The sequence below is a fragment of the Sinocyclocheilus grahami genome, unplaced genomic scaffold (genome assembly GCF_001515645.1).
Source record: "Sinocyclocheilus grahami isolate Dianchi unplaced genomic scaffold, SAMN03320097.WGS_v1.1 scaffold8.1, whole genome shotgun sequence".
NCBI lineage: Eukaryota > Metazoa > Chordata > Actinopteri > Cypriniformes > Cyprinidae > Sinocyclocheilus > Sinocyclocheilus grahami.
The window spans coordinates 4,167,851-4,190,265 of record NW_015505187.1 but is presented as its reverse complement, the minus strand read 5'-3'; the positions used below and the strand labels follow the sequence as shown (position 1 = coordinate 4,190,265).

Genomic DNA, 22,415 nt, shown 5'->3' with positions numbered 1-22,415 from the left:
GTATTCTTATCGGTACTTTTTGTTTTATATATATATATATATATGTATATATGACAAATTAAGAGCTGAATTAACATTGCTTTATATTCTGAAATGTAAAATAAACATTTAATGAAATGAATACATTTTTAGTGTTTATAAGATAAGATACAGTAAGAACATGAACAAAGAAACAAAGTCAAATAAACTGACAACTACAATAAAATAAATATACAAATGAAATGAAATAAACAATGCTGTCATTTTTCCATGAATTTCTACTAACATTACTGTTCAGGTAAGTAATAGCCTACAAAATAAATCTAAAAGTAATCAAATGTAAATGAACACTGCATAGTTTTCATTGTATATATTGATAGATTAATGCTTATTAAAGCTATAACGCTATTCAGATTAAGAGCAGATTTGCATTTTGATGGCCCAAGCGCCAGTCTGTCACTTTAAGACAATATATTGACACACATCGGATTTTCTCCCAACTGTTCTCCTCCACTTAAGACATAAACTGTGTTTAAGTAAATTGTCTCCAAGCCGGCCATTTGGACATATTTTGTGTGTATTTGATCGTTTGGACATGCGCCAGAAGCTCAAAGTGTAATTTGTTTGTCCGTTTTGGAGTGTGCCGCGCGCACACATTTCAGCATGAGGAACAGCATCTCTAGTGCAGATTGTGCTTTCAACGTTTTATTATCAAACATGTCCCACAATTTAGCAGCAGTAAAGACGGCATCTTACAATAATCACTGATTGAGCTGATTCTGATGTTAAGTTTGGGTTTTAGGGAGGAACGAATGCGCACCGCTGTGAAGGGAAAGAAGTCTAGAAGAAAGAATACGAAACGCAGCTAGTTTTTAATACCTCATGTCTTCTTTTGTATAATCTTTAGAAGCCAAAATCTAAATAAAAAAAATGTAAGCAGATGTTTGAATGGTTTAGTTCTCTCTTCTATCATAATTAAACAGGGCTTTCATGTTGCGCGTGTTGAAGCTCCTCCGCGTGAGCGCGATCTCGCTTCTGAATTGCGAATAGCAAAAATTCATCATAGACAAATGTTTGAAAAACAGCTGGCGACTCTGGTGAGATAGAATTTGCAAGATAATGTATATATAGCAATAATAAATGTATGTGTGTTTTATTCATTTCTCCAGTACCGATAGCAGAACCGTTAACGTCAGAGCTTATCGATACGCCGGTCTTTCATAATTTAGCCCCGGGACCGATTAAATACCGGGTCTCGGTACTCATCCCTATGTATTAGTGTATGAAGTGATGTTTAGTGATGAGTTCTCATCCAAAGAAAAGTAAATTATCTGGTGAAGTTGCTTGCATAGCTAATGGCTAAAAGGATGCTGGCTAACCAAATTTACATTTTTAAGAATTAGACTAGTTTGTGTTCTTTGCTAGTGGGTACTGCAACATTCATATGGTTGTGGCAGAATTATAATAGGGTACTTATTCTGCATTTTTCCCCCTTTTTTTTCAGTTGTGTTCAGGTAGTGGAGCACCATGCTGCTGATATCGATGTTTATCACTGTCCCAACTGTGAGCCCATCCATGGACCCTCTATGAGTAAGTGTGTGCATCTACACGTGTTTCTAAATTGCTTTTGTTGTGTTCCAGGATTAGGCTTATTAATGTTTCCTTCTCTTTTGCAGTGAAAAAGCGCAACAACTGGCACAGACATGACTACACTGAGCCAAATGATGGCACACGCCCCGTTCAGGCAGGAACTGCTGTGTTTGTACAGCAACTTCAGGCCAGGAGCTTTGCCAGGTACAAGCACCTCTGGACAAAAACTTGATTAGACCTTGAACTTTCCTACTTTGACTTCTAATGTGTTTTTAGGATATAATCACAGTCACTAGTTACATCTAGTTATGGCTTTGGAATTTGCACCTACCTGATAAGATTTACAACTTACAATGATTTCTGTGTGTCTTGGCTGTTTCAAAGTGGCCATGAGATTCTGGTGCTAATGCGGGGGAGCCAGGTGACCCAGCGCTACCTGGAGAGGGAGGGCTTCCATTACCCCATAGCGGTCCATGACCTGTATGGACTGGGGCTTAAACTGCCCCCTCCATCGTTCTCTGTCAGCGATGTGGAGCATTACGTGGGTAAGAGCTCAGTGTGCGCACACTGCTTTTACTGTTTATCAGATAACAGCTCGAGAGAGTGTCTGGCAAGTGGGGCACTAGAGCAGAAGAGACGCAATTAGATCAATAACACATTTGGAATCATAACCAGACCCCCATGAAATTTGTGCAATAGATACCTACATGTATACGCACATGTATTTATATGCACACATATATATTTTAAATAAATGCTGTTCTTAATGTTCTATTAAGCTTTCTATTTGTCACAGATGTTAATGTAATGAGTAAATATATGCACTCACACTTATAAATCATTTCCACATAATAAAATGCTTACTTTATTCACTGTTTTTTTTTTCCATCATGATTTAAATCTGTGATTTTCATAGCCTGAGTTAAGTGTAAAATAAAATCTATGCGTAAAAGGGCATTTGGAAAATAGAAAATAAATAAAAGCATGGTAAAGTTTCTGAGGTGGGCACCCAAGTGAAGAAACACCCTTTTACTCAAACCTCTGATTGGTTTTAATGTAATCTTATTTAAGCTAACAAGTCAGGGTTTTTTTCTGAACAGCTTTAAACACATTGGACTGGAAAGCATTAGATTACTGAGTGGCATTGTGATTGTGTTTATCCGTCCGAGCCAGTAGTGAATGGGTTTAGACCCAACTCCTGTACAGCTGTGGAGGTTATCTTCTCTCTCCTCTACATTAGGCCTAAAACATTTCATCTCCAGTTTCAAAGCTGTTGTACTGCACAGTCAGTCTGAGCTCAGATTCCCAATAGGGCTGTTTTATCTCAACACTTATGTTACATGGCTCCCTCTTTCACACGCCGCTGATCTTTAAGCTGGAAGTGTTTTAATAGTAACAGGTGTCGAGGGGAAGAGGTGTGTGTGTGTGTGTGTGTGTGTGTGAGGGAGACAGAAAGAGAGGGAGCGGGCCACCCATCAGATCATGTTACCCAGCCAGTTGGGCACAGACAAAAGGCCACTAACCTTCTCTGTCTGTCGTTTCCTCCATTTTCTCCCTACACCTGCTTTTCTTTTCTTAGAAAAGATAAACACGCATTATAAGAAACACTCATTCTTCCATATATGGCCAGAGAAGCATATTGTTGTGTGTGTGGTCAGACTGTCAGACTTTAACCAATTATATGCTACATTACTTATCCGAACAATTTTCAACAAAAGTCAAAGGTATAATTACCTAAAAGTTTTGACATCTTCATGTCATTCCAAATCTGGAATATTCCGTGGAACATAAAATAAGAGGTTTGGCAGAGTGTTCAAGCTGCTCTTTTCCATATAATGAAAGTTCACGGGGACTGGAACTGTCTTAAATTTCAGTCTGTTCCTCAAGAAAAGTTATGGAAGACTTTGAATATAGTGTACTAGTTGTATGGTCTACTTTTCTTAGATAATGGAAATCTTGTCATTTTTTTAGCTAATTTTCTGTAATTGAAATGTAATAATAAAGCTAAAATAAACTAAACTATTGGATGAAAAACTTAACTAGAAATGCTGCCTTGGAATTTGAATTTGAAATACTAAAACTGAAATAAAAAGTTAAAGCTATATAGAAATTATAAACTAATTAAAATTTGGAACATAAAATAAGAGGTTTGGCAGAGTGTTCAAGCTGCTCTTTTCCATATAATGAAAGTTCACGGGGACTGGAACTGTCTTAAATTTCAGTCTGTTCCTCAAGAAAAGTTATGGAAGACTTTGAATATAGTGTACTAGTTGTATGGTCTACTTTTCTTAGATAATGGAAATCTTGTCATTTTTTTAGCTAATTTTCTGTAATTGAAATGTAATAATAAAGCTAAACTAAACTATTGGATGAAAAACTTAACTAGAAATGCTGCCTTGGAATTTGAATTTGAAATACTAAAACTGAAATAAAAAGTTAAAGCTATATAGAAATTATAAACTAATTAAAATGACAAAAGCACATAAAATTACTAAAACATAAACTGAAAGTGAACTGAAAATATAAAAATCAAAGCCACTTCAAAATATTATATAAAATTATATAAGTATAATAAATACTATAATAGTATTTATATAGTATAATAGTATTTAATACTGTAATAAAATACTAAAAACACTTATCCGTTCACTTATAATAATGATAGATAAATAAATAATTAATCATTTTGGGGTGGACTTTAAATGCCTTACCTTTAAATGTTGTCTACAGAATTTTAACTTAATATCACTGGAAATGAATGATGACCATAAAAATATCAGCTTGGATTCAAAAGCAGTGCAGAGTTTTGCAGTTATGTCCAGTTCCCAAATTTGGCCTTGAGCCTTTCTCAATTATGTGTTTGTGGGACTGTTCGTCCAGCTGTTCCCTGTCATCAGACGCTGGCCAGCTGTGTGTGTGTTGAGGGATTGCAGTCACTTCACTGCCAGCTGCCCAGTGCTGTTTCCGGTCCTCAGCTGTCATTCATGATTTGCGGCCCTGCAGCTGTCTCTCTCAAAAGCCTTGTTACACACTTTGTGTTTGTGAAACCGACATAACAGAGAATTTATATATGAGAAAATCTGTCCTGTAAACACACCCAATTTGAAAATGTCCCACTTTCTTTTTCCAGGTGCAAATAAAGTCATTGATGTGATTGATGTCGCAAGACAGGCAGACAGCAAGCTCAAGCTGGGAGAGTTCGTGAAATATTACTACCAACCTGAACGACCAAAAGTGTTGAATCTCATCAGCCTGGAGTTCTCTGATACAAGGTATATCTGTGTGGGAAACTTTTTTTTTGTTTGTTTTTTTACTGGTTAAAATTGCGAAGTGATAACACTTAACTAGCATTCAAATAGGTGTTGTTTCATTATACATTCAACACATATAAATGCTTGTTTGATTTTTGTCTTCTGATCTGTTTTAGGATGGGCGATTTGGTGGAGGTTCCTGAAATTGTGCGGAAGATGTCCTGGGTGGAGAACTACTGGCCTGATGACTCGTTCTTCCCCAAACCTTTTGTGCAGAAGTATTGCCTCATGGGAATGAAAAATAGTTACACAGACTTCCACATCGATTTTGGAGGAACTTCAGTGTGGTATCATGTTCTCTGGGTAAGAACTGAGGCCTGTTTGATGACGTGAATCTGTTTTATGAAGTGTACTTTTGTATATCGCCATCCAAATGGTTTCTAAATGGCAATTTGTGGAGATCCGGTCATGTGGTGTTACTGTTATATAAGTGATAAGCACTGATAAGGCTGTTTTTTTTTTTTGCAGGGGGAGAAGATTTTCTACTTGATCAAGCCGACTAAGGCTAACCTTGCACTATATGAGTCCTGGAGCTCATCACCCAATCAGAGCGAAGTATTCTTCGGCGATAAAGTCGACAAGTGTTACAAATGTGTGGTGAAGCAGGGAACAACCATCTTCCTCCCCACTGGTGAGAACACAGAATTGGCCAAACTTTTGTATTGTTTTTAGTGTCCATTACAAGATTATGCCCAGTTTTCATTAGGTGCCCAAATAAAATGAGTTAAAATTCATTTTAAATTATTAATGAAATAATGTTCAAATTAAAATATATATATATAAATATAAATATTCATTAAAAAAATTTTCATGTCAAAAATGCCAGGGTGCTACAACTGTCTTGATATCAAAGAAACATATCATTAAAATAATGAGGGTCTTAAAGAAAAACTTAAGTTGGTTGCCATTACCTTATAATAATAATAATATTATCATAAATCATGTGGTGCAACCAACATGCAGAAACAAGAGATTATATCATAGATTCCTTCATGACTTTGTGTCAAGGTCAATAAGTCTCTTAAAATATCCAAAATATTTTGGCAAGAAAAGATCAGTTCAGGTTGTAAAATGTCATGTGGTGTGACTCCCCAAAGAGTAATGATATATATAATTTAATAATTCCTGATATTTGTAATGTCATGAAACCTTGAAACATACATTTATAAACATTTTTGAAAAAGATGATTAAGATTTGTATACTCGCATGTTCAAGGCGCGAGGAAAAAAATGGTATTACTTTTTACTTTTTCAAATTCTGTAAATATTTCTCAAAGCCATATGAAATCAACAGGAATACATTGCCAAGAATGTATTTTTTTTGTTTCTCTTATTTGTCATTGACCCAAACAACAGCACACCTTTTGTGTCCTTGATTGACCCCACGGCACAAAATAGGATGTGCGCTTTCGTAGAAACACGTACGCGGAACGGCAAGGCGAAAATAATCTCAGGCGGTTTCCCAGAGCTCCTGCCAGGAAAATGTGGATCAGCGTCCAACACCGATGACCCTTGTTATAGTGGGAGTGTTGGGCAACGTGGTAAACAGAATAAAAACACTCTGAAGGGGCTGTGATGCAATTCACATGCGTCTCAACAAATGGAAAGAATGTAGAATGAAAAGTATCTGGGTGTTGTTTTAATCACCCGTCAGAAGTGCTATGTTAATTCGGCATGCATTTAGAGGGCTATAAGTGGTCTTTTTAGCACTGCGGAGGTAGTAGACTTAGCTCTTCTCGGGGCAGGGATCCATTATCACAGCATGTGTGTTTGTGGTGTGTGAAAGTGAGCATGTGGGTTTCCCTCCTCAAGCAGAACGTCACGTATGACGAAGCAGAAATCCCCCTGTTGTTTAGCAACATGTCTGCACACAGTGGCCAATACACATGCAGTTAGACGGAGAGATAAAAGTGATATTTCTGTCAGTGGCGGTGTGGTGTGGGTGTGAGATGACTCTATATTTGGCTTTCGCTGATGTGTATTTGTATGTCTTTGTATACACACTGGTTACTGTTGTGAATTGTGAGTGTGTACAGTGTATTTTGCTGACGTCTATGAATGTCAAGGCTGAACAGTGTTGGAAAGGTTACTTTGGAAATGTTACAGATTACAAGTTACCCTACTTAATGTAATAAGTAGTGTAACTATTTCTAAATTCCTAGTTAGTCAGTTTTTACACAGGTTGTAGTCTAAAGCTTTCAGCAGGAATGTGGATTGATGTAATTGGTAGACTTGGTGTGCTGCAAATTCATACAAGAGAACCAGGCAAAAGCATCAGAATGGCATCGCTTTACTGAACGGCCTCGTGCTCATTAAAAACAGGCAAAGCAACAAATTAATATTATTTAACATATTCTAACTTTTTACAGAAAATATTAAGATGTAACCCCCTTTGTAATCATTAACGTTTTCATAAGTAACTAATTTAATTACACTATTTTTTCTCAGTAACTGTAACGGATTACAGTTATGTCTATTTTGTAATTAAATTTGTGAGTAACTTGTGATAGTCTCTGAAGCATCACTTAGTTGTTCTATATGAAAGTGATATTTGTATTGTAATGTAGGTAATGTTGTGTGTGTGTTTTTTATTTTTTTTTATTTTAAAAAGCTGGAAATATTTAACCCAGTCTGTGGATAAAATTTAAAATGTTAGATTTAATTACAATTTTGTTAAATTAGAATATTATATTTAAAATAGTGCTGTCAAAAGATTAATCGCATCCAAAAATGAAAGTTTTTGTTTACATAATATATATGTGTACGGTGTATATTTATTATGTGTATATGTAAGCACACACATACAGCATATATTTTGAAAATATTTACATGTATATATGTATATATTCATATAAATTATATCATATATAAATATATTTAATATAGAAACGTAACATATTTTTCTTAAATATATACATGCATGTGTGTGTGTTTATATATACATAATAAATATACACAGTACACACATATATTCTGTAAACAAAAACATTTATTTTGGATGCGATTTAATCGTTTGACAGCACTAATTTAAAATGAATTTAAATGGTTTAAAATATATATAAAACAAATGTTCTTTTGATTTCTTTTAATAGTTTGTATTCAGTTTTTTACAATTTTAGTTGAATATTTTTTACTTCCTGAATTAAATTACATTTAAATTATGTAAATTAAATTTAAAATGTTAAATATATTAAATATACATTTTTAATGTATTATCCTTTTATTTTTAAACTCAAATATGTGCTAATTAATGAAATGGGTGTTTTAACGTAGTGTAACGTGGTACAGTTTAATCAAAATAATATATCTAACTCATACATATAGAGACAACACTAAAAATACAATCATTTTAAATGATGATTAATGATTGTTTTTGATCAAGCTATTGAAAATGATCTGCTTAACAAAGGCCTGAATGTTGATCTCTGTGGCCCTCTACAGGTTGGATCCATGCAGTGCTCACTTCTCAGGACTCCATGGCCTTTGGTGGGAACTTCTTGCATAACTTAAACATAGGCATGCAGCTCAGGTAAAACCCTGAAACCTTTTGATTAATCTTCTCTAGATTGTTGCGGTCACTATAGTTCATTTCAGGCTTCTAAACGTATTCCTGCTGTAATTGAACTACCTCCCCATTCACATTTTAGGTCTTATGAGATGGAACGCAGACTGAAGACTCCAGATCTCTTTAAGTTCCCATACTTTGAGGCCATCTGCTGGTATGTGGCCAAAAACCTTCTGGAGACCCTTAAAGGTGAGTGAGACAGTCCTACTCATGCAGTTCTTTAGTCCAGGGCAGGATTTTCAATAATTCAATAGTCCGTTGTCAGTTATTCCTTACATAAATGTAGTTGTAGATAAAGCATCATGAAACATGTTTGTGTTTCAGAGCTGCGGGAGGATAAATGTCAAGCTCAGGGTTATCTAGTTGACGGAGTGAAAGCTTTAATCTCATCACTGAAGACATGGCTGAGGCGGGAGGTGAGAGAATGTCTGCTTTGACTATTACATTATTTTTATGGTAAAACTCCTGTGGCTGTTGTACATGCTCATTTTCACTGTGTGTTTCCTCTGCAGTTGACTCAACCCAACAGTGAGGTTCCAGACCATATCAGCCCAAGCCGTCTCATTAAAGCTCTGACCAAGGAGATCCGCTACCTGGAGGTAAGACGAGCCTGAAGAAGTTGAGTCGTTTTGAAAGAGTGATGAGAACGAGTAACTTGCCACTATTCTCCACGCTTAAATTAAAAACAATTTGTATTTCAATTTTATTAGAATTATATTACATTTTACAGAAATTAAATTGGTCATTCTTAAAGGGATAGTTCACCCAAAGATGAAAATTCTGTCATTAATTACTCACCCTCGTGTTGTTCCAAACCCGTAAGACCTTCGTTCATATTCGGAACACAAATAAAGATATTTTTGATGAAATCCGAGAGATTTCTGACCCTCCCATAAACAGCAATGCAACTGTGGAGGGTCAGAAATCTCTCGGATTTCATCAAAAATTAATTAATTAATGACAGAATTTTCATTTTGGGGTGAACTATCCCTAAAAATTGTATGCAAAGTAAATTTATATTATAATTATTAAATATATTAAATAAATTCTTAATGGTTTTTTTTCTTTCTGTATGCCAAATTATATTATATTAGAATTATATGTGAATAAAATGTCAAATATATTTCATCTTAATTCTTAAAATGTTTCTTTTTTTCCTTTACTTAAATGTTTGCCAATTAATGTCATGGCTGATTCTACATGGCTGCTAAAGCAGCTCCTAGAAGTTCAATTGATTTGCTGTGTTTTCTTAAACAGGATGAGTCGAATAAAGCTGGAAAATCTCAGGGAATTGCTGAGTGCTCTTTATCACGCACAACACTGGAGAAGGAATATCAGGCACAGCGGGCCGCTCGTCATCTTCACCACCATCATCATCATCATCATCACAGCCACAAACTGCCCTCTAACTTGGATGTCCTGGAGCTTCACACGCTGGAGGTATTAAAGAGACTGGAGGTCGGGCCTCTTGAGGAGGTGAGTGCGTCCCACCATAATGCACTGTAGCATTAAGCTCAGATTTCTCCATAGCGTCATTAGCATTTATCATTCCTTATCATATGACTGTAATGCAATGCTATCAAATGATTGTAGAGGACATTTTCACCTTGATATTGGATATGCTCACTGCTTTAGCAGCATGCAATTATTAGTCATTTCCAATAAAAACACCTCTCTTCTCTTGTAACAGGACCCAGCCTTCAGCTCCAAAGTGAATGTCAAGCTCAAGAAAGTGTCTTCAGTGTCTGCAGTAGCTGTTGAGGGTAGTAATGACAACGCCCTGCGCCTGGTGCTATGTAACGGCAAAATTATGCGGTGAGGGTCCTTTTACTGAGAAATCATTGAATGGTTACATGCCATTGTTTTCATGTAGACATCTATATTAGGGAACTTTTTTAATTCAGTGTGGAATTTAGTATAATTTCACTGGTATTGGTATATTGACTACTAATATTTTGGTGTTTTACCTCTTGTACCTCTTAATTCTTGATGCGATATAGTTTGATTAATACTAGTTTCTTTATACTAGCTTTATCTATTTATTATTATCATCATCATTATTATTATAAACTAATATTCAAAAGGTTGGGGTCATAATATACTGTGTGTGTGTGTGTATTAGTTTATTTATTTGAAATTTCAATTTTTATTCATCATGGATACAATAAACTCATCACAAGTGACAGTAAAATCTTTTACATTGTAACAAAATATGTATATTTCCGAAGAAAAATGTGCATGAAAAAAGAAAAAAAATGTGCATGATTTCCATAAAAATATTAAGCAGCACAACCGAAATAATAAATGTTTCTTGAGCAGTAAATCAGCATATTGGAATGATTTCTGAAGGATCATGTGACACCGAAGATACTGAAATTTCAGCTTTGCATCACAGGAATAAATTACATTTTAAAATATATATTAAAATAGAAAACCGTTATTTTAAAACGGTTTCAAACTGTTATTGTCATATTTCACAATATTACTGTTTTTACTGTATTTTAAAATTGATTCTTGGTGAGCATAAGAGACTTCTTTAAAAACAAAGTTAATAATGATAACAATAATAGTAATAATAATAATAATAATCTTACCAACCCCAAACATTTGAATGGTATGTTTATGATATTTTATGTAATCATATTAGATTTTTCATTTATATTTGTTTATTGTAATACAGTAATTACATGAATGTTATATTTTGAAGGCTTTTTATGTTCTAAACATCTCATGAAGAAGTGTGTCCTCCTCTCTCACAGGGAGAGGTTAGCGATCAGTAATGTGGCAGCCAAAGTCAGTGGAGTGGAAATGTTGCAGTACCATCAACACGAGATCAAATGGGAAAGAATGTCGATGTGCCAACAAGAAAAAGTGAAAAAAGAAAAGCGAGAGGATGAATTAAGAGTGCACTGCACTATCCAGAAACCAGTCAATCACGGTGAGCAACTTAGCTTTTGCTCGCCAGAATGCTTACATAATACTAAAGCCAGACCAACGCATCATTTTCTTCTGTTAACCGTGATTGATCATAATGTAAAAGGAAATGTGTTTGACTCTCATCTCTCAGGTCTAACTGTGCAGACAGAACTCAGGACAGAGTCGCCACATGTCACGTCTTCAGACAGCGACTCGGAGTCAGAAGCAGAAGATTCTGCCGAGGTACTGATGACCACTTATTTTCACTTGGACAAATGACTTATCCATCTTAATCCTCTCTATCACACTTTCTTTAAACAGAAACACTCCGAGTCAGAGAGTTCTGAGGAAGAGGGTGGAGGAAGCAAGAGAGACTCGGGGAGTTTTGTGGAGCATCTGAGCGGCCGGCAGCATGGCCACCATAAGCAAGCGCTAAAACGGTACGGCTGCTCTTCATTTTACACACCTGAGAAACTTGGCACAGTTTAAAAGCTCATTTTAAGTGCGTAAATCTTGTTTCCCACAGAGAACGCCCTACCTCACCGAGCACAGATGATGCCATTCAGGGCATGCTGTCTATGGCGGGGCTGCTGTGTCAGCGGGCATCTGCAGGGGGCGATATTTTACAGCAGCACTGGTGGTCCAGTCAGGGTAACAGTAACAGCAGCAGCAGCAGTGACTCGTGGGACAGCAGTGAACCCTGCTCGGCAGCCCGTAGCCCGGAGGGAGAGGATGGGAGTCTCGAAGAGGAGTATTCATATAGAGAGAGCTCACTTTCTCCTCCCCTCCACCCCTCCAAAAGACACACCCCCAACACCACACCCATCAGCAACCAGGCCACTAAAGGTGAGCAGACTAACCTTCATTACTATTTCTTAGAAAAATAAATAAATCATAGAAACGATAATAATATTTGTGTTGTTATTTCTTATAAAACCTTTATTTGCCAAATCAAATAATATTAATATTAACACATTATTATTATTATATATTAATATTAAATAATAGTGTGTGTATGTGACCCTGGACCACAAAACCAGTCATAAGTGTCAATTTATAAAAATGTATACATCTTCTGAAAGCTGAATAAATGAGCTTTCCATTGATGATAGGAGAATATTTGGCTGAGATACAACTATTTGAAAATCTGGAATCTGAGGGTGCAAAAAAATCGAAATATTGAGAAAATCGCCTTTAAAGTTGTCCAGATGAAGTTCTTAGCAATGCATATTACTAATCAAATTACTAATCTTCATGGAACATGATCTTTACTTAATATCCTAATGATTTTTGGCATAAAAGAAAAATCTATAATTTTGAGCCATACAATGTATTTTTGGCTATTGCTACAAATATACCCCAGCGACTTGAGACTGGTTTTGTGCTCCAGGGTCACATATGATATATAATTTTTAAATATGTATGAGAATATTTTTGTTGAAACTATTTACACTAAAAATGTAATTATATGAATGCATTAATTTGTTTATAGTGATATTTGTAAATTGTATATATGTATATATATAATTTTATATAATATAATATAATTTTTTTTTTAATATGAGAATATTTTTGTTGAAACTATTTTTGTCTTAAATTTTTTAAAGAAAATATTGCAAGTTTTATTTGTAAAAAAAAAAAAAGAGACAACGAAAGGTCCATCCAATCCTGAGATAAAGAGAGGAAGGAGAGTTCCGCCTTCTTATTAAGAAGCAGCAGGATTATCACGGGCGATTCAAAGTTTACTTCAGGATGTCAATGGCTCAGTTTGATGCTTTGCTAGCGATATATTTTCAACGTATGAAAATTTCAGACTCGGTGTGCAATGCCTTAACAGTAATGTTCACGACAGTTTTTCAGAGAATACGCTAAATGGCTTATATGGACTTTTGTATTGACTCTGCTTTTGCTTATATCATGTTTTTGTGGTTTTATTGCAGGAAAGCGTCCTAAGAAAGGACAGGTGACGGCTAAACACAGGCTTGGGAAGATATTGAAAATGAGCCACCATAAAGGCTTATTCCTGTAGCATGACGGAGGAAAGAATGAGATGCTCACAGCTGCTTTTCTTAATACGCTGGGACTATTATCACACACACACACACAGAGTTCTCTTACTCACTGTGCATGTTTAGGTGACAGGGTATGTTTAATGGCTCACTTTATTTTCACCAATCACACAAAATACAACACGCTATCCATCAGCACAGGGAAACTGCTTTACTTTGGACAGCATTTCAACATTTAACAGCCAAGCGTTTCAAGAGGAAGCACAGAAACGGATAGTCGGAGGTCCAGAGAGCAGCGTGTGTTCCTACAGCCAGGAAAACGAGCCGCAAGTGTGTATCTGCGGGCTGAGGCCTCTCCTCTCCCCTCCCTACATCTTACCGCATCTGTAGCATGAGTGTCCTGGCACTCGCAGGCTAAGGACGTCTTCCTAGCCCTCTACAGCCCGACATTGGTCTTCGGATTCCCCTCAAAGTCATTATCAATCTGCATATTTCTCTCTCCTTTGATTGTCTCAGGCTGATGTATGAGCTTTTGAAATGGTGCTGAATCCTTCTCCAGTCCCCTCTGCCCCTTTAAGCAATAATTGTACAGCAGTGAGTGATGTATTGATGATTTAGTGGGCCGCACTTTTAGGATGCGCAGGAAGTCCTCTCATAGTGGAAAGTATTGTACAACCATCAAAAAGTGGCAAAGATATAACATGATTTTCCTTGATTTGACTGTTTATTCTCCGGCGGACTTAAATAGGCGATTTAAAGGAATATTCTGAGGTAATTTTTGTATACCGTTCCAAGTTCTGCTGAGGAAAATAAATTGGAGTTGTACCTTGTTTTGTAAAAACAAAACGTTTAATTTAAAACGTTTAGTAGTCCTCGTCAACCATTTTGGTTTATTTTTTATTATTATTATTATTTTTAACTATATATCTTCCAAAAGCTAGTGAAATATTGCGTTTACACTGGGGGAAAAAACTGAGGAAAATGCGGTGCCTCACGGTACTTTGCCTGTCACAACCCAGTTGAGCTGGAGCTCCGCCTCTGAAATACTGTTTGTAAGGACTAAATATGCTTGTCACGTGATTGACAATGATCTTTCGCTCATTCTGCATAATTTGTTAGATTTTGTTTGTTTTGGAAATTTTTTTGTTGTTGACTGGATAACTTATTTATTAATTTCAAAGATATAAGGATTTCTATTGCATCGAGTTTCCCGTTTTTCCTTTGCATTGAATAGTTCTGTAAATAGGGGTATAATTTTGAATGTTGCCAATTCAAGAGGAATGAGCTTTTGTTTAGCTTCAGCTTTATGGATTTTGTAGTTAACACATTTAATGCTACTTAAAAGAAATTTGAATGATTTTTCCTGTACAATTTACCTCTAAAATGTTTAGCGAGTTTGTTTGAATAATGTTGCTTTATGTTGACTCTATGACCTGTTGAAACGGGACAAAAGAATTTCAGCGGGAACAACGACAAAGTGGTGCTTGTGTGTGAATTTCTTAGAGAGGCTATGAAGCGTTTTCTCAGGGAACATCAAACAGGTGACATCTTTGAATTCATCACCAGCACTGTCATACAATCTCGTTTTATACTCGTTTGCCAACAAATGTATATATATTCCCAATTGTTTTACTTGATTCTTTTTTTTGGTCTGGTGGACGTAAATCCCAGATTCAGAACCAAACTGTGTCCCGCTCTGAAGTATATTACATAGTTTGTTGGACTTTGTGCATAGAGCAGCACCAACAGATTATGATCAGCTGTTCTCGACTGTTGTGTAAGAGGTCTGTTGGGTTAAAAAGCGAATGCACTATTTTGGATGACTCGAGTTGGAAAACTGCGAAAACTCAGGCTTTGTTACGGTTTTGAGTTTTGCTCTTACGCACGTGTTTTATGAAGAAAAAAAAAACTAAAAAGTTCCTCTGTTTCCATTCGCTAACCTTGATATAGACAAGCACCCTTTCAGCTTCCTCCTTCATATTTGATCAATGGAGCTGGTTTGCAGACAGGTTTCCTTTGCTTTGACGCATTAATTGTACAGTATTTATTAATCTCTAGCATTCATTTCCATTTTCAACTGTGGTATAGGCTTAATGTCACTGTGTTTTTAGATGCTGTTCCTCCTTTTCAAAATTTCCCAGAGTTCTCTATGAAAGTTTTGGATGTGATGGAATTTCTCCAATGCAATGTATATATAAGATGAGGGAAATGTTTTGTAGATCACACTGTTTTCCCGCCTCCCTTTACCAAATGTTAAATGATAAAACACTGTTCTGACAAATCGAAGCGTCGATGGATTTTATTTATACTTAATAATGCAACTTTTACAATTAGACTTGATAATAAGTCCATATACATAACAGGAACTTTCAGTTTCCTCTACAGAAAATGTGCGGGTTTTGCGATCTGGTGCACATCTGCAAAGCAGAGAAGAGAAGAGAAATATCAGTCATGCATGCTGTGGCAACACCAGGTAACTGCACTGAAGAAATAAGCTATATCTCCTGTATGTAAATGAGTTAACGGGCTAGTTTGCCAAAAAAATTAAAATTCTGTCCTTAATTACTCTACCCTCGTGTCGTTCCAAACCCGTACGACCTTGGTTCATCTTCGAAACACAAATAAAGATATTTTTGATGAAGTCCAAGAGCTTTCTGTCCCTCCCATAGACGGCAACACAACTGACAAGTTTTATGGTCCAGAAAGATAGTTAGGACATCGTTAAAAAAGTCCATGTGATGTGAACGATCTTGGTTTTGCGATCTGGTGCACATCTGCAAAGCAGAGAAGAGAAGAGAAATATCAGTCATGCATGCTGTGGCAACACCAGGTAACTGCACTGAAGAAATAAGCTATTTCTCCTGTATGTAAATGAGTTAACGGACTAGTTTGCCAAAAAAATGAAAATTCTGTCATTAATTACTCTACCCTCATCTCGTTTCAAACCCGTAAGACTTTGGTCAATCTTCGGAACACAAATAAAGATATTTTTGATATAGTCCAAGAGCTTTTTGTCCCTCCCATAGACGGCAACACAACTGACAAGTTTTATGGTCCAGAAAGATAGTTAGGACATCGTTAAAATAGTCCATGTGATGTGAACGATCTTGAACTTCATCAAAAATATCTTAATTTGTGTTCTGAAGATGAACGAAGGTCTTACAAGTTTGGAACGACACGAGGGTGAATAATTAATGACAGAATTTTCATTTTTGGGTGAACTGTCCCTTTAAATGCATATGTACATTGGGTTGTTGAGGGCAAATCTACTCTTCATCATCAGGTGGGATCCCCAGCTCCTCATCAGTCCATGCTGAAGTGTCCGGCCATGGGAAATGACCCTAAAGAGACATTTAGCTAAGTGGCTGGTAGTCTGTTTATGAAATGTTTAAAAACAGTAGCATTTTATCCCAATGCTCATCTATTTTGATGCGGTTTCCACTCACCAGTACGGCATCTGGGTCGTGCCAGATGTGCCACAGGATCCAGAACCACATGGCGCCGCTGAGCAGCTCTGCCTGAAACTTCTGGTTCTTGGTGAGCTGAGGAGTTTGTCTGTATTGCGGTTCAATATGAGGGCCTCCTCCTGCCCTAAAACATAACCGTCAGAAAGATTACCGGTAAGTACGTAAAATGTAATGGCTAGCAGTGCTAATGAAAACCCATGATACATGCGGATATATGGATTTGTAAATAAATTAAAATACCTAAAATAATTCAAATTAATGAACTGTACACAAAATAGGCAATTAAATATTTTTACATTTTTTTCTCTTCATATTTATGATACTCTATTTCTGTAATAGTATTACATTTATTTATTTATTTTTGAACAAGGTCTGTTTAAGATTTTATAATATGCAAGAAATAACAAAATTACAACCCTTTACCCATCAGACAAAGTATCAATTACATTATACAAAGACGACAACAAAAACACAAGTATACATATTTTGGGATTGTATTCCCTACTTGTATTTTCCAAAAAAGGTTTCCAGATTGCATAGAATTTCTGGGAAGACTCTTGAGAGTATCTTATTATTTCCAGTTTAAGACACTGCATGATCTCTTTAATCCAAAGGAGGAAATTAGGGGGAAAGGGGTCTTTCCATTTAAGCATTAACCTTCTGGCAAGTAGTGTACAAAAGGCTAACATTTTACAATTATAGCCACTTAAGCACATGTTTTGTGCTGGAACACCAAATATAGCAACAAAAGGAGATGGGTCTACTGGCAAACACATTGTTTCCGAAAATGCATCAAAAATCCATTTCCAGAAGAAATGCAAATCCAGAACACGTGTAAGAGGCTTGCAGGAGCCTGCCTACATCTGTCACAAATTATTACATTTATTTTGAACATATACATAAGATATTTTTACACGTCTTGTTCTTACAAAACTCAAACATTTATCTGCGTTGAACAAACAAGTAACAATAAACATGGAATTACCTTTTAAATAATGAGTAAATGCATTATATTAGACCATCTCTTGCAGAATGTATATTTTGCTTTATTATCAGACAATGCAATTAACTAAATTTACAAAGTACAGTGGTACTCTCCATTTTTAGACAAGTTACCGTGCTTTTTACCTGGGGACGAGCATGTGTTTTGATAAGTAACGCTACCATGATAATACAAACTACCATATTTTTGGACCTTGTATATTGGAGTACCATGCAAATACCGTTGTATGTATAAATGTAAAAATGCAATGCCACGGTATTACAGTTTGATACCATCACTGTACCAACTTCTATTTAAAGCTAACCTCTATATACTCTACTTGTATGCAACCATCTAATTCTTTACTAATAAACCTGACTAATTCCGTACGTTTCATTACGCCGTTTCTTCAGTATTGTTTAGACTTGCCACGAACCAAACTACAGACTTCACTGTACTCAAGCAGCAGGTTTAGCCTGTTAGCTTCCTGCTGATAAACACTCACTTTCTGACGGTCATCTGCCGAGCTCCGCGTCTGAAGAGCTGCAGGCCTGTTCGCAGGACACCCGCCGTCCTCCTGAGAGAAGACATGCTTATATTTGTGCCACCACTCTGTTTTCACAATCAGTTTGGATCGGATGAGCTGCGGTGACCAGACGGCTAAATGTCACCTTTACAGCGGCCGTTTCTCTGGCCTGCTAATAACGAGCGCTGTGATTGGTCACTTAAAATAAGGCGATTTAATGCTACTCGCTGTCTGCTCGTTAGAGGGCGCCAAATACCCACCGAGAATAGATCGTATAAATATCGGTCAGGTATTGTAAATGATAATAATAAATATAACAATAAAACTTGAATCAATTTAATATAAAATACGTACTTAATTTGGTCATTTATGTCTTTATTGGGCCTACTTTTATTAGTGTGGAAAAGTACATTTTAATTATTGTTTCTTTGCATTTATGTTAAACTCCACTCTGGGCAAAAGTTAAGTCAAGAAATAAGAGAGATTCTGCTGGTGAATTGTATTGTACTTTATTTGTATTCATTTTATAGTATGCATTACATGAAGAGACGTCTGCGGAAATTGTATTCACACGATTGTATTAATGCAGACTATGAAAACAGGACACAGGAGACCAGTGATCATTCTATGAGAAATAGTACTTTATTTGCACAAAGCGCAATACATGTCAACGTGTTCTATTACTGTCTTTATGACTCCAAGGACTACCATGCAAGAACATATTCAGAGGGCTGGGAGAAACTTGGAGTGCCAGTAGAATAACACAATTAAGCACGACTAATCCTGTGATTTATGTGTTTCAAAACTGAATGTTCAGCAATTAAAAACAAAGAAATAACAGCTGTTTAAAGAAAGAGAGCGAGAGAGAAGTTTACAGGTTATCAGGCTACAGCTTTTAGCACTTTAACCCTTTAAAGCCTGGCATAAAAATAAAATAATCAGAATATTCTTTAATTGTAATTTTTATTTCAATAGTTTATTGAACCTCTTTATTAAATTGTATATATATATATATATAAAATTGTCAAAACATATAATATTTGATACATTACGTTTTTATGGCCTATAGGCCTGGTTTCACAGACAGGGCTTAGACTAAGACCGGATTAGACCATTTAAGTCATTTTCATAAATACAATACTGGTGTACATCTTGAGACAAAGCAAAGACACCGACGTATTTTATGATCGGGGGGGATAGAGTACGATATAAGTGAATGTGGTGCTCATACTCGAGAAGGAAAACTCAAGAGGCCCATCCAGAGCAAAAATCTGCAGTTTGGTGTAGATGAAATTCTGATACCTTGTAATGTAAATCAATAACATTTCTAAGAGTATAGCAGACCACTTATAATATATGCATATAAATATCCCTTGTATCAATAGTGGGTTAGTAATATTTGAGACAGATGTAGAAGATTGTGTAGAACAGGGTTTTCCGCACATTTTTGATCATGTTGATCATTTACAGGGCTTAGAAATGAGGTACAGTATGCTTTATAGGTTAAGTTTGGTTATTTCAACAACTTTTAAAAAACACTGCACTTTACTAAGCATAATAATACTACATTTTAAAGCTGTAACATGTTGCAATCTGGTCAATATAATATGCACTTGGACTAAGAAGACAATTAGGTAACGGGTTACTGTGTTAGTACAAACATATAGGCTACTAAGAAGTTAAAACAATGTTAGTAACGAAAATGCGTGGGAGGTCATTTTAAAACAGGCATTTTGAGCTCAAGGGACTTAGTACAAAACAACTACAACTCGCCAAGCAGCGCGCTCTATAGAAAATGCTCCAATACGCCATTTACTAATGATCACCACCCCAGAGCAGCAGAGGCGGCGTGCAGGCAGCGACAACATGGCGGCTCTGAAACACGAGCCCTGAAGAAGAAAGCCACGGCGTTACCTAACAGACAGTTTAACGAATGCAAGAAACAGATTACTTAAGGCATTATGGCATCGCACAACGACGATGTGAAACCTCAGCCGGGATGTTTTCTGCACACGATTCGTTTCCTGATCGCCACCTGAACCGGAAATGCGCTGCTTTTGTTGCAGCTCATATGCGGCTGTTATTGTGACGTATTACACGACTTGTGAAGAACAGCTCTCACAGTCGAAGCTTGACCTTAAAGAATTCCCGAAACACACATGAACATATATATATATATAGCATGGTAGTTTTATCAACACGCATATGTAACGGATAATGATTGCAACAAACTATTTAATCACAATATATGACATTACAAACACACACACGACTGTTCAAAATATTACTCGTAATAAGCAAATCCAGTAATAAACAGCACCGTGTCCCCACATATGTCTTAATTTAGATTAAACTCTTAATTTGTCACATCGTGCGTGTTGGGGGCCACGTAATTACGTCATGACGCAGAAGAAAAAGAATCACTGAATCGTTTATAACCGGTTCTTTTGAACGAACACCCAAAACACTGCTTTCATATTCCGGTGTTCGAGGCGACAAAAGCGCATCACGGTTTTTAGTGGTCGGTGTGCACTTGAAATCGCACGGCTGATGATGTAACGTTACTCTTACGGAGCTGAATCCGCTTTTCGGCGATGATATTTCCCGGAAGCCCGTGACCCCGCCCTGCGCGCGGTGCTGCGAGGAGCATTGACGCCACCTTCTTGCGATTTTAGTGACGCGGCACGAGCTCATTTTGTATACAAAGCAACTCCGTGACGGGGCTCTTCTAAAACGCCGTGTTTCAGATGTCCGCCGAGATTCAAGTATATGAAATGGTTAATGAGCGTTGGCGCCCTACTGTCGTCCACAAACGAACGGACACGGTCGGCTCTCCGGGTGCGCCGCTCTCCCCTCTCAGCTCAGAGCCCGCCCACAATATGGAATTCAGATTATGTCATCTGTAGCCAATCAGCGCCGAGGAAACAGGACAATACGCGTGTTATTGGTCAAGGGCAATGTCATTCATTCTATTCAGGAAGGCCAGGGAGGGGGACGAGCGGAGAAAATCGCCATTTTGAAAGCGTAACGAAATGAACGATATATCGACGCTGAAATAATACCCTAGCTCCAGGACTGGTTGAAATGTAGCCCGTCTTTATGTCCATCTATAATCTCAAACGTCCCGAGAGTTAAAACCTGAAGATGATATGACTGGCGTAGTAGGCAATCCTGTGCGATACAAACAGCTCGATTTAACTATCTCTTTAGTTTCGTTTTCCTTTCAATTGTACAAATTCGATGATCGGCGCGCCACATCGCAGTTTTCTGCGTTGTCTTGCTGCGATTCTCCACTCTGCATCGCATAGCTCTTCAACTGCTAGTGGTTGTTTTTATAGCACAGACTGCGCATGCGCAGGAGGATGCGGTTTGGATCCAGTTTAGTATGGGGGAGGGTGTTTCTATGTAGGTGAGTTGCTCGAATGAAGCCGTCTGGTTGAAGAGCAACATTTGGAGACCGTGCAACAATATATCAATGTATATTATGTGTATATACACACACAATGTGTATATGTGCATTGTATCAACATGAACTTGAGAAACTAGCTTTGAAGAGATCTCACAAAATGGTGAAAAAAAGCAAAGTACAACAACAACAAGAAAAGAAAAAGAGTGGGTTTCTCCGGAAATATGTTTTTTTCATTACACTCTGCAGATGTTTGTGTTTATACTTGTGGTCATCCCACTCCAGTTACCTTGAGCCAAAAAAAAAAGAATGTGCACTTGTATAAAGGGGTTACATAACAGATTTTGTATGTACTGTTTTGGGCCTCGCAAGTAAGTGTTCATATTCAACCGTAGACTAGGCAAAGACTTGTGTAGGCTGCCTTCTGCTTTGTTTTCACTCAATTCTTGAATATAGCTCGTAATATTTCATATATATTTTGACATTTGGATATTTATAATGGGTGAAGAGATTCCATAAAAAAGGAAACATGTAGGGCTGACGATAAGACTTCCACATCAGGAACCTATAAAAAAGACCATTTTACCACGTACACATGCAGATACAAATTTGAAATTCTGATTTTATCATTCCAAAACACCCAGATATTGAAGCAAAACACAAG

The 22,415-nt window shown here is 36.8% G+C and overlaps 2 protein-coding genes across 4 annotated transcripts in view; one reads left to right on the top strand and one right to left on the bottom strand.

The window, feature by feature from the left end:
• Window positions 1-15,268, top strand: part of LOC107590789 (lysine-specific demethylase 7A-like) — a 31,467-nt gene extending 16,199 nt beyond the window's left edge. For both annotated transcript variants that reach the window (XM_016279697.1, XM_016279704.1), the window contains exons 2-18: window positions 1,484-1,569; window positions 1,656-1,773; window positions 1,954-2,114; window positions 4,700-4,841; window positions 4,997-5,183; window positions 5,349-5,511; window positions 8,322-8,409; window positions 8,528-8,634; window positions 8,770-8,861; window positions 8,958-9,044; window positions 9,703-9,921; window positions 10,136-10,260; window positions 11,205-11,383; window positions 11,513-11,604; window positions 11,683-11,801; window positions 11,888-12,207; window positions 13,302-15,268. In XM_016279697.1, coding sequence (XP_016135183.1) covers window positions 1,484-1,569; window positions 1,656-1,773; window positions 1,954-2,114; window positions 4,700-4,841; window positions 4,997-5,183; window positions 5,349-5,511; window positions 8,322-8,409; window positions 8,528-8,634; window positions 8,770-8,861; window positions 8,958-9,044; window positions 9,703-9,921; window positions 10,136-10,260; window positions 11,205-11,383; window positions 11,513-11,604; window positions 11,683-11,801; window positions 11,888-12,207; window positions 13,302-13,390 — 2,374 coding nt within the window. In that variant the 3' untranslated portion in view covers window positions 13,391-15,268. The remainder of the gene's footprint in view (window positions 1-1,483; window positions 1,570-1,655; window positions 1,774-1,953; window positions 2,115-4,699; window positions 4,842-4,996; window positions 5,184-5,348; window positions 5,512-8,321; window positions 8,410-8,527; window positions 8,635-8,769; window positions 8,862-8,957; window positions 9,045-9,702; window positions 9,922-10,135; window positions 10,261-11,204; window positions 11,384-11,512; window positions 11,605-11,682; window positions 11,802-11,887; window positions 12,208-13,301) is intronic.
• On the bottom strand, window positions 15,252-18,536 carry LOC107590801 (NADH dehydrogenase [ubiquinone] 1 beta subcomplex subunit 2, mitochondrial-like). Of its 2 annotated transcripts, none has more exons than XM_016279715.1 (4): window positions 18,325-18,535; window positions 16,817-16,961; window positions 16,616-16,711; window positions 15,252-15,787 (listed from the first exon to the last, which is right to left on the bottom strand). In XM_016279715.1, exons 1-3 carry the CDS (start codon window positions 18,408-18,410, stop codon window positions 16,637-16,639), a joined length of 306 nt encoding a protein of 101 aa, XP_016135201.1. In that variant the 5' UTR covers window positions 18,411-18,535; the 3' UTR covers window positions 15,252-15,787; window positions 16,616-16,636. The 2 variants fall into 2 exon arrangements, with proteins under 2 accessions (XP_016135201.1, XP_016135209.1); XM_016279723.1 differs by lacking the exon at window positions 15,252-15,787 and adding an exon at window positions 16,114-16,144 and having other exon boundaries at window positions 18,325-18,536.
• Window positions 18,537-22,415: the final 3,879 nt, after the last annotated feature.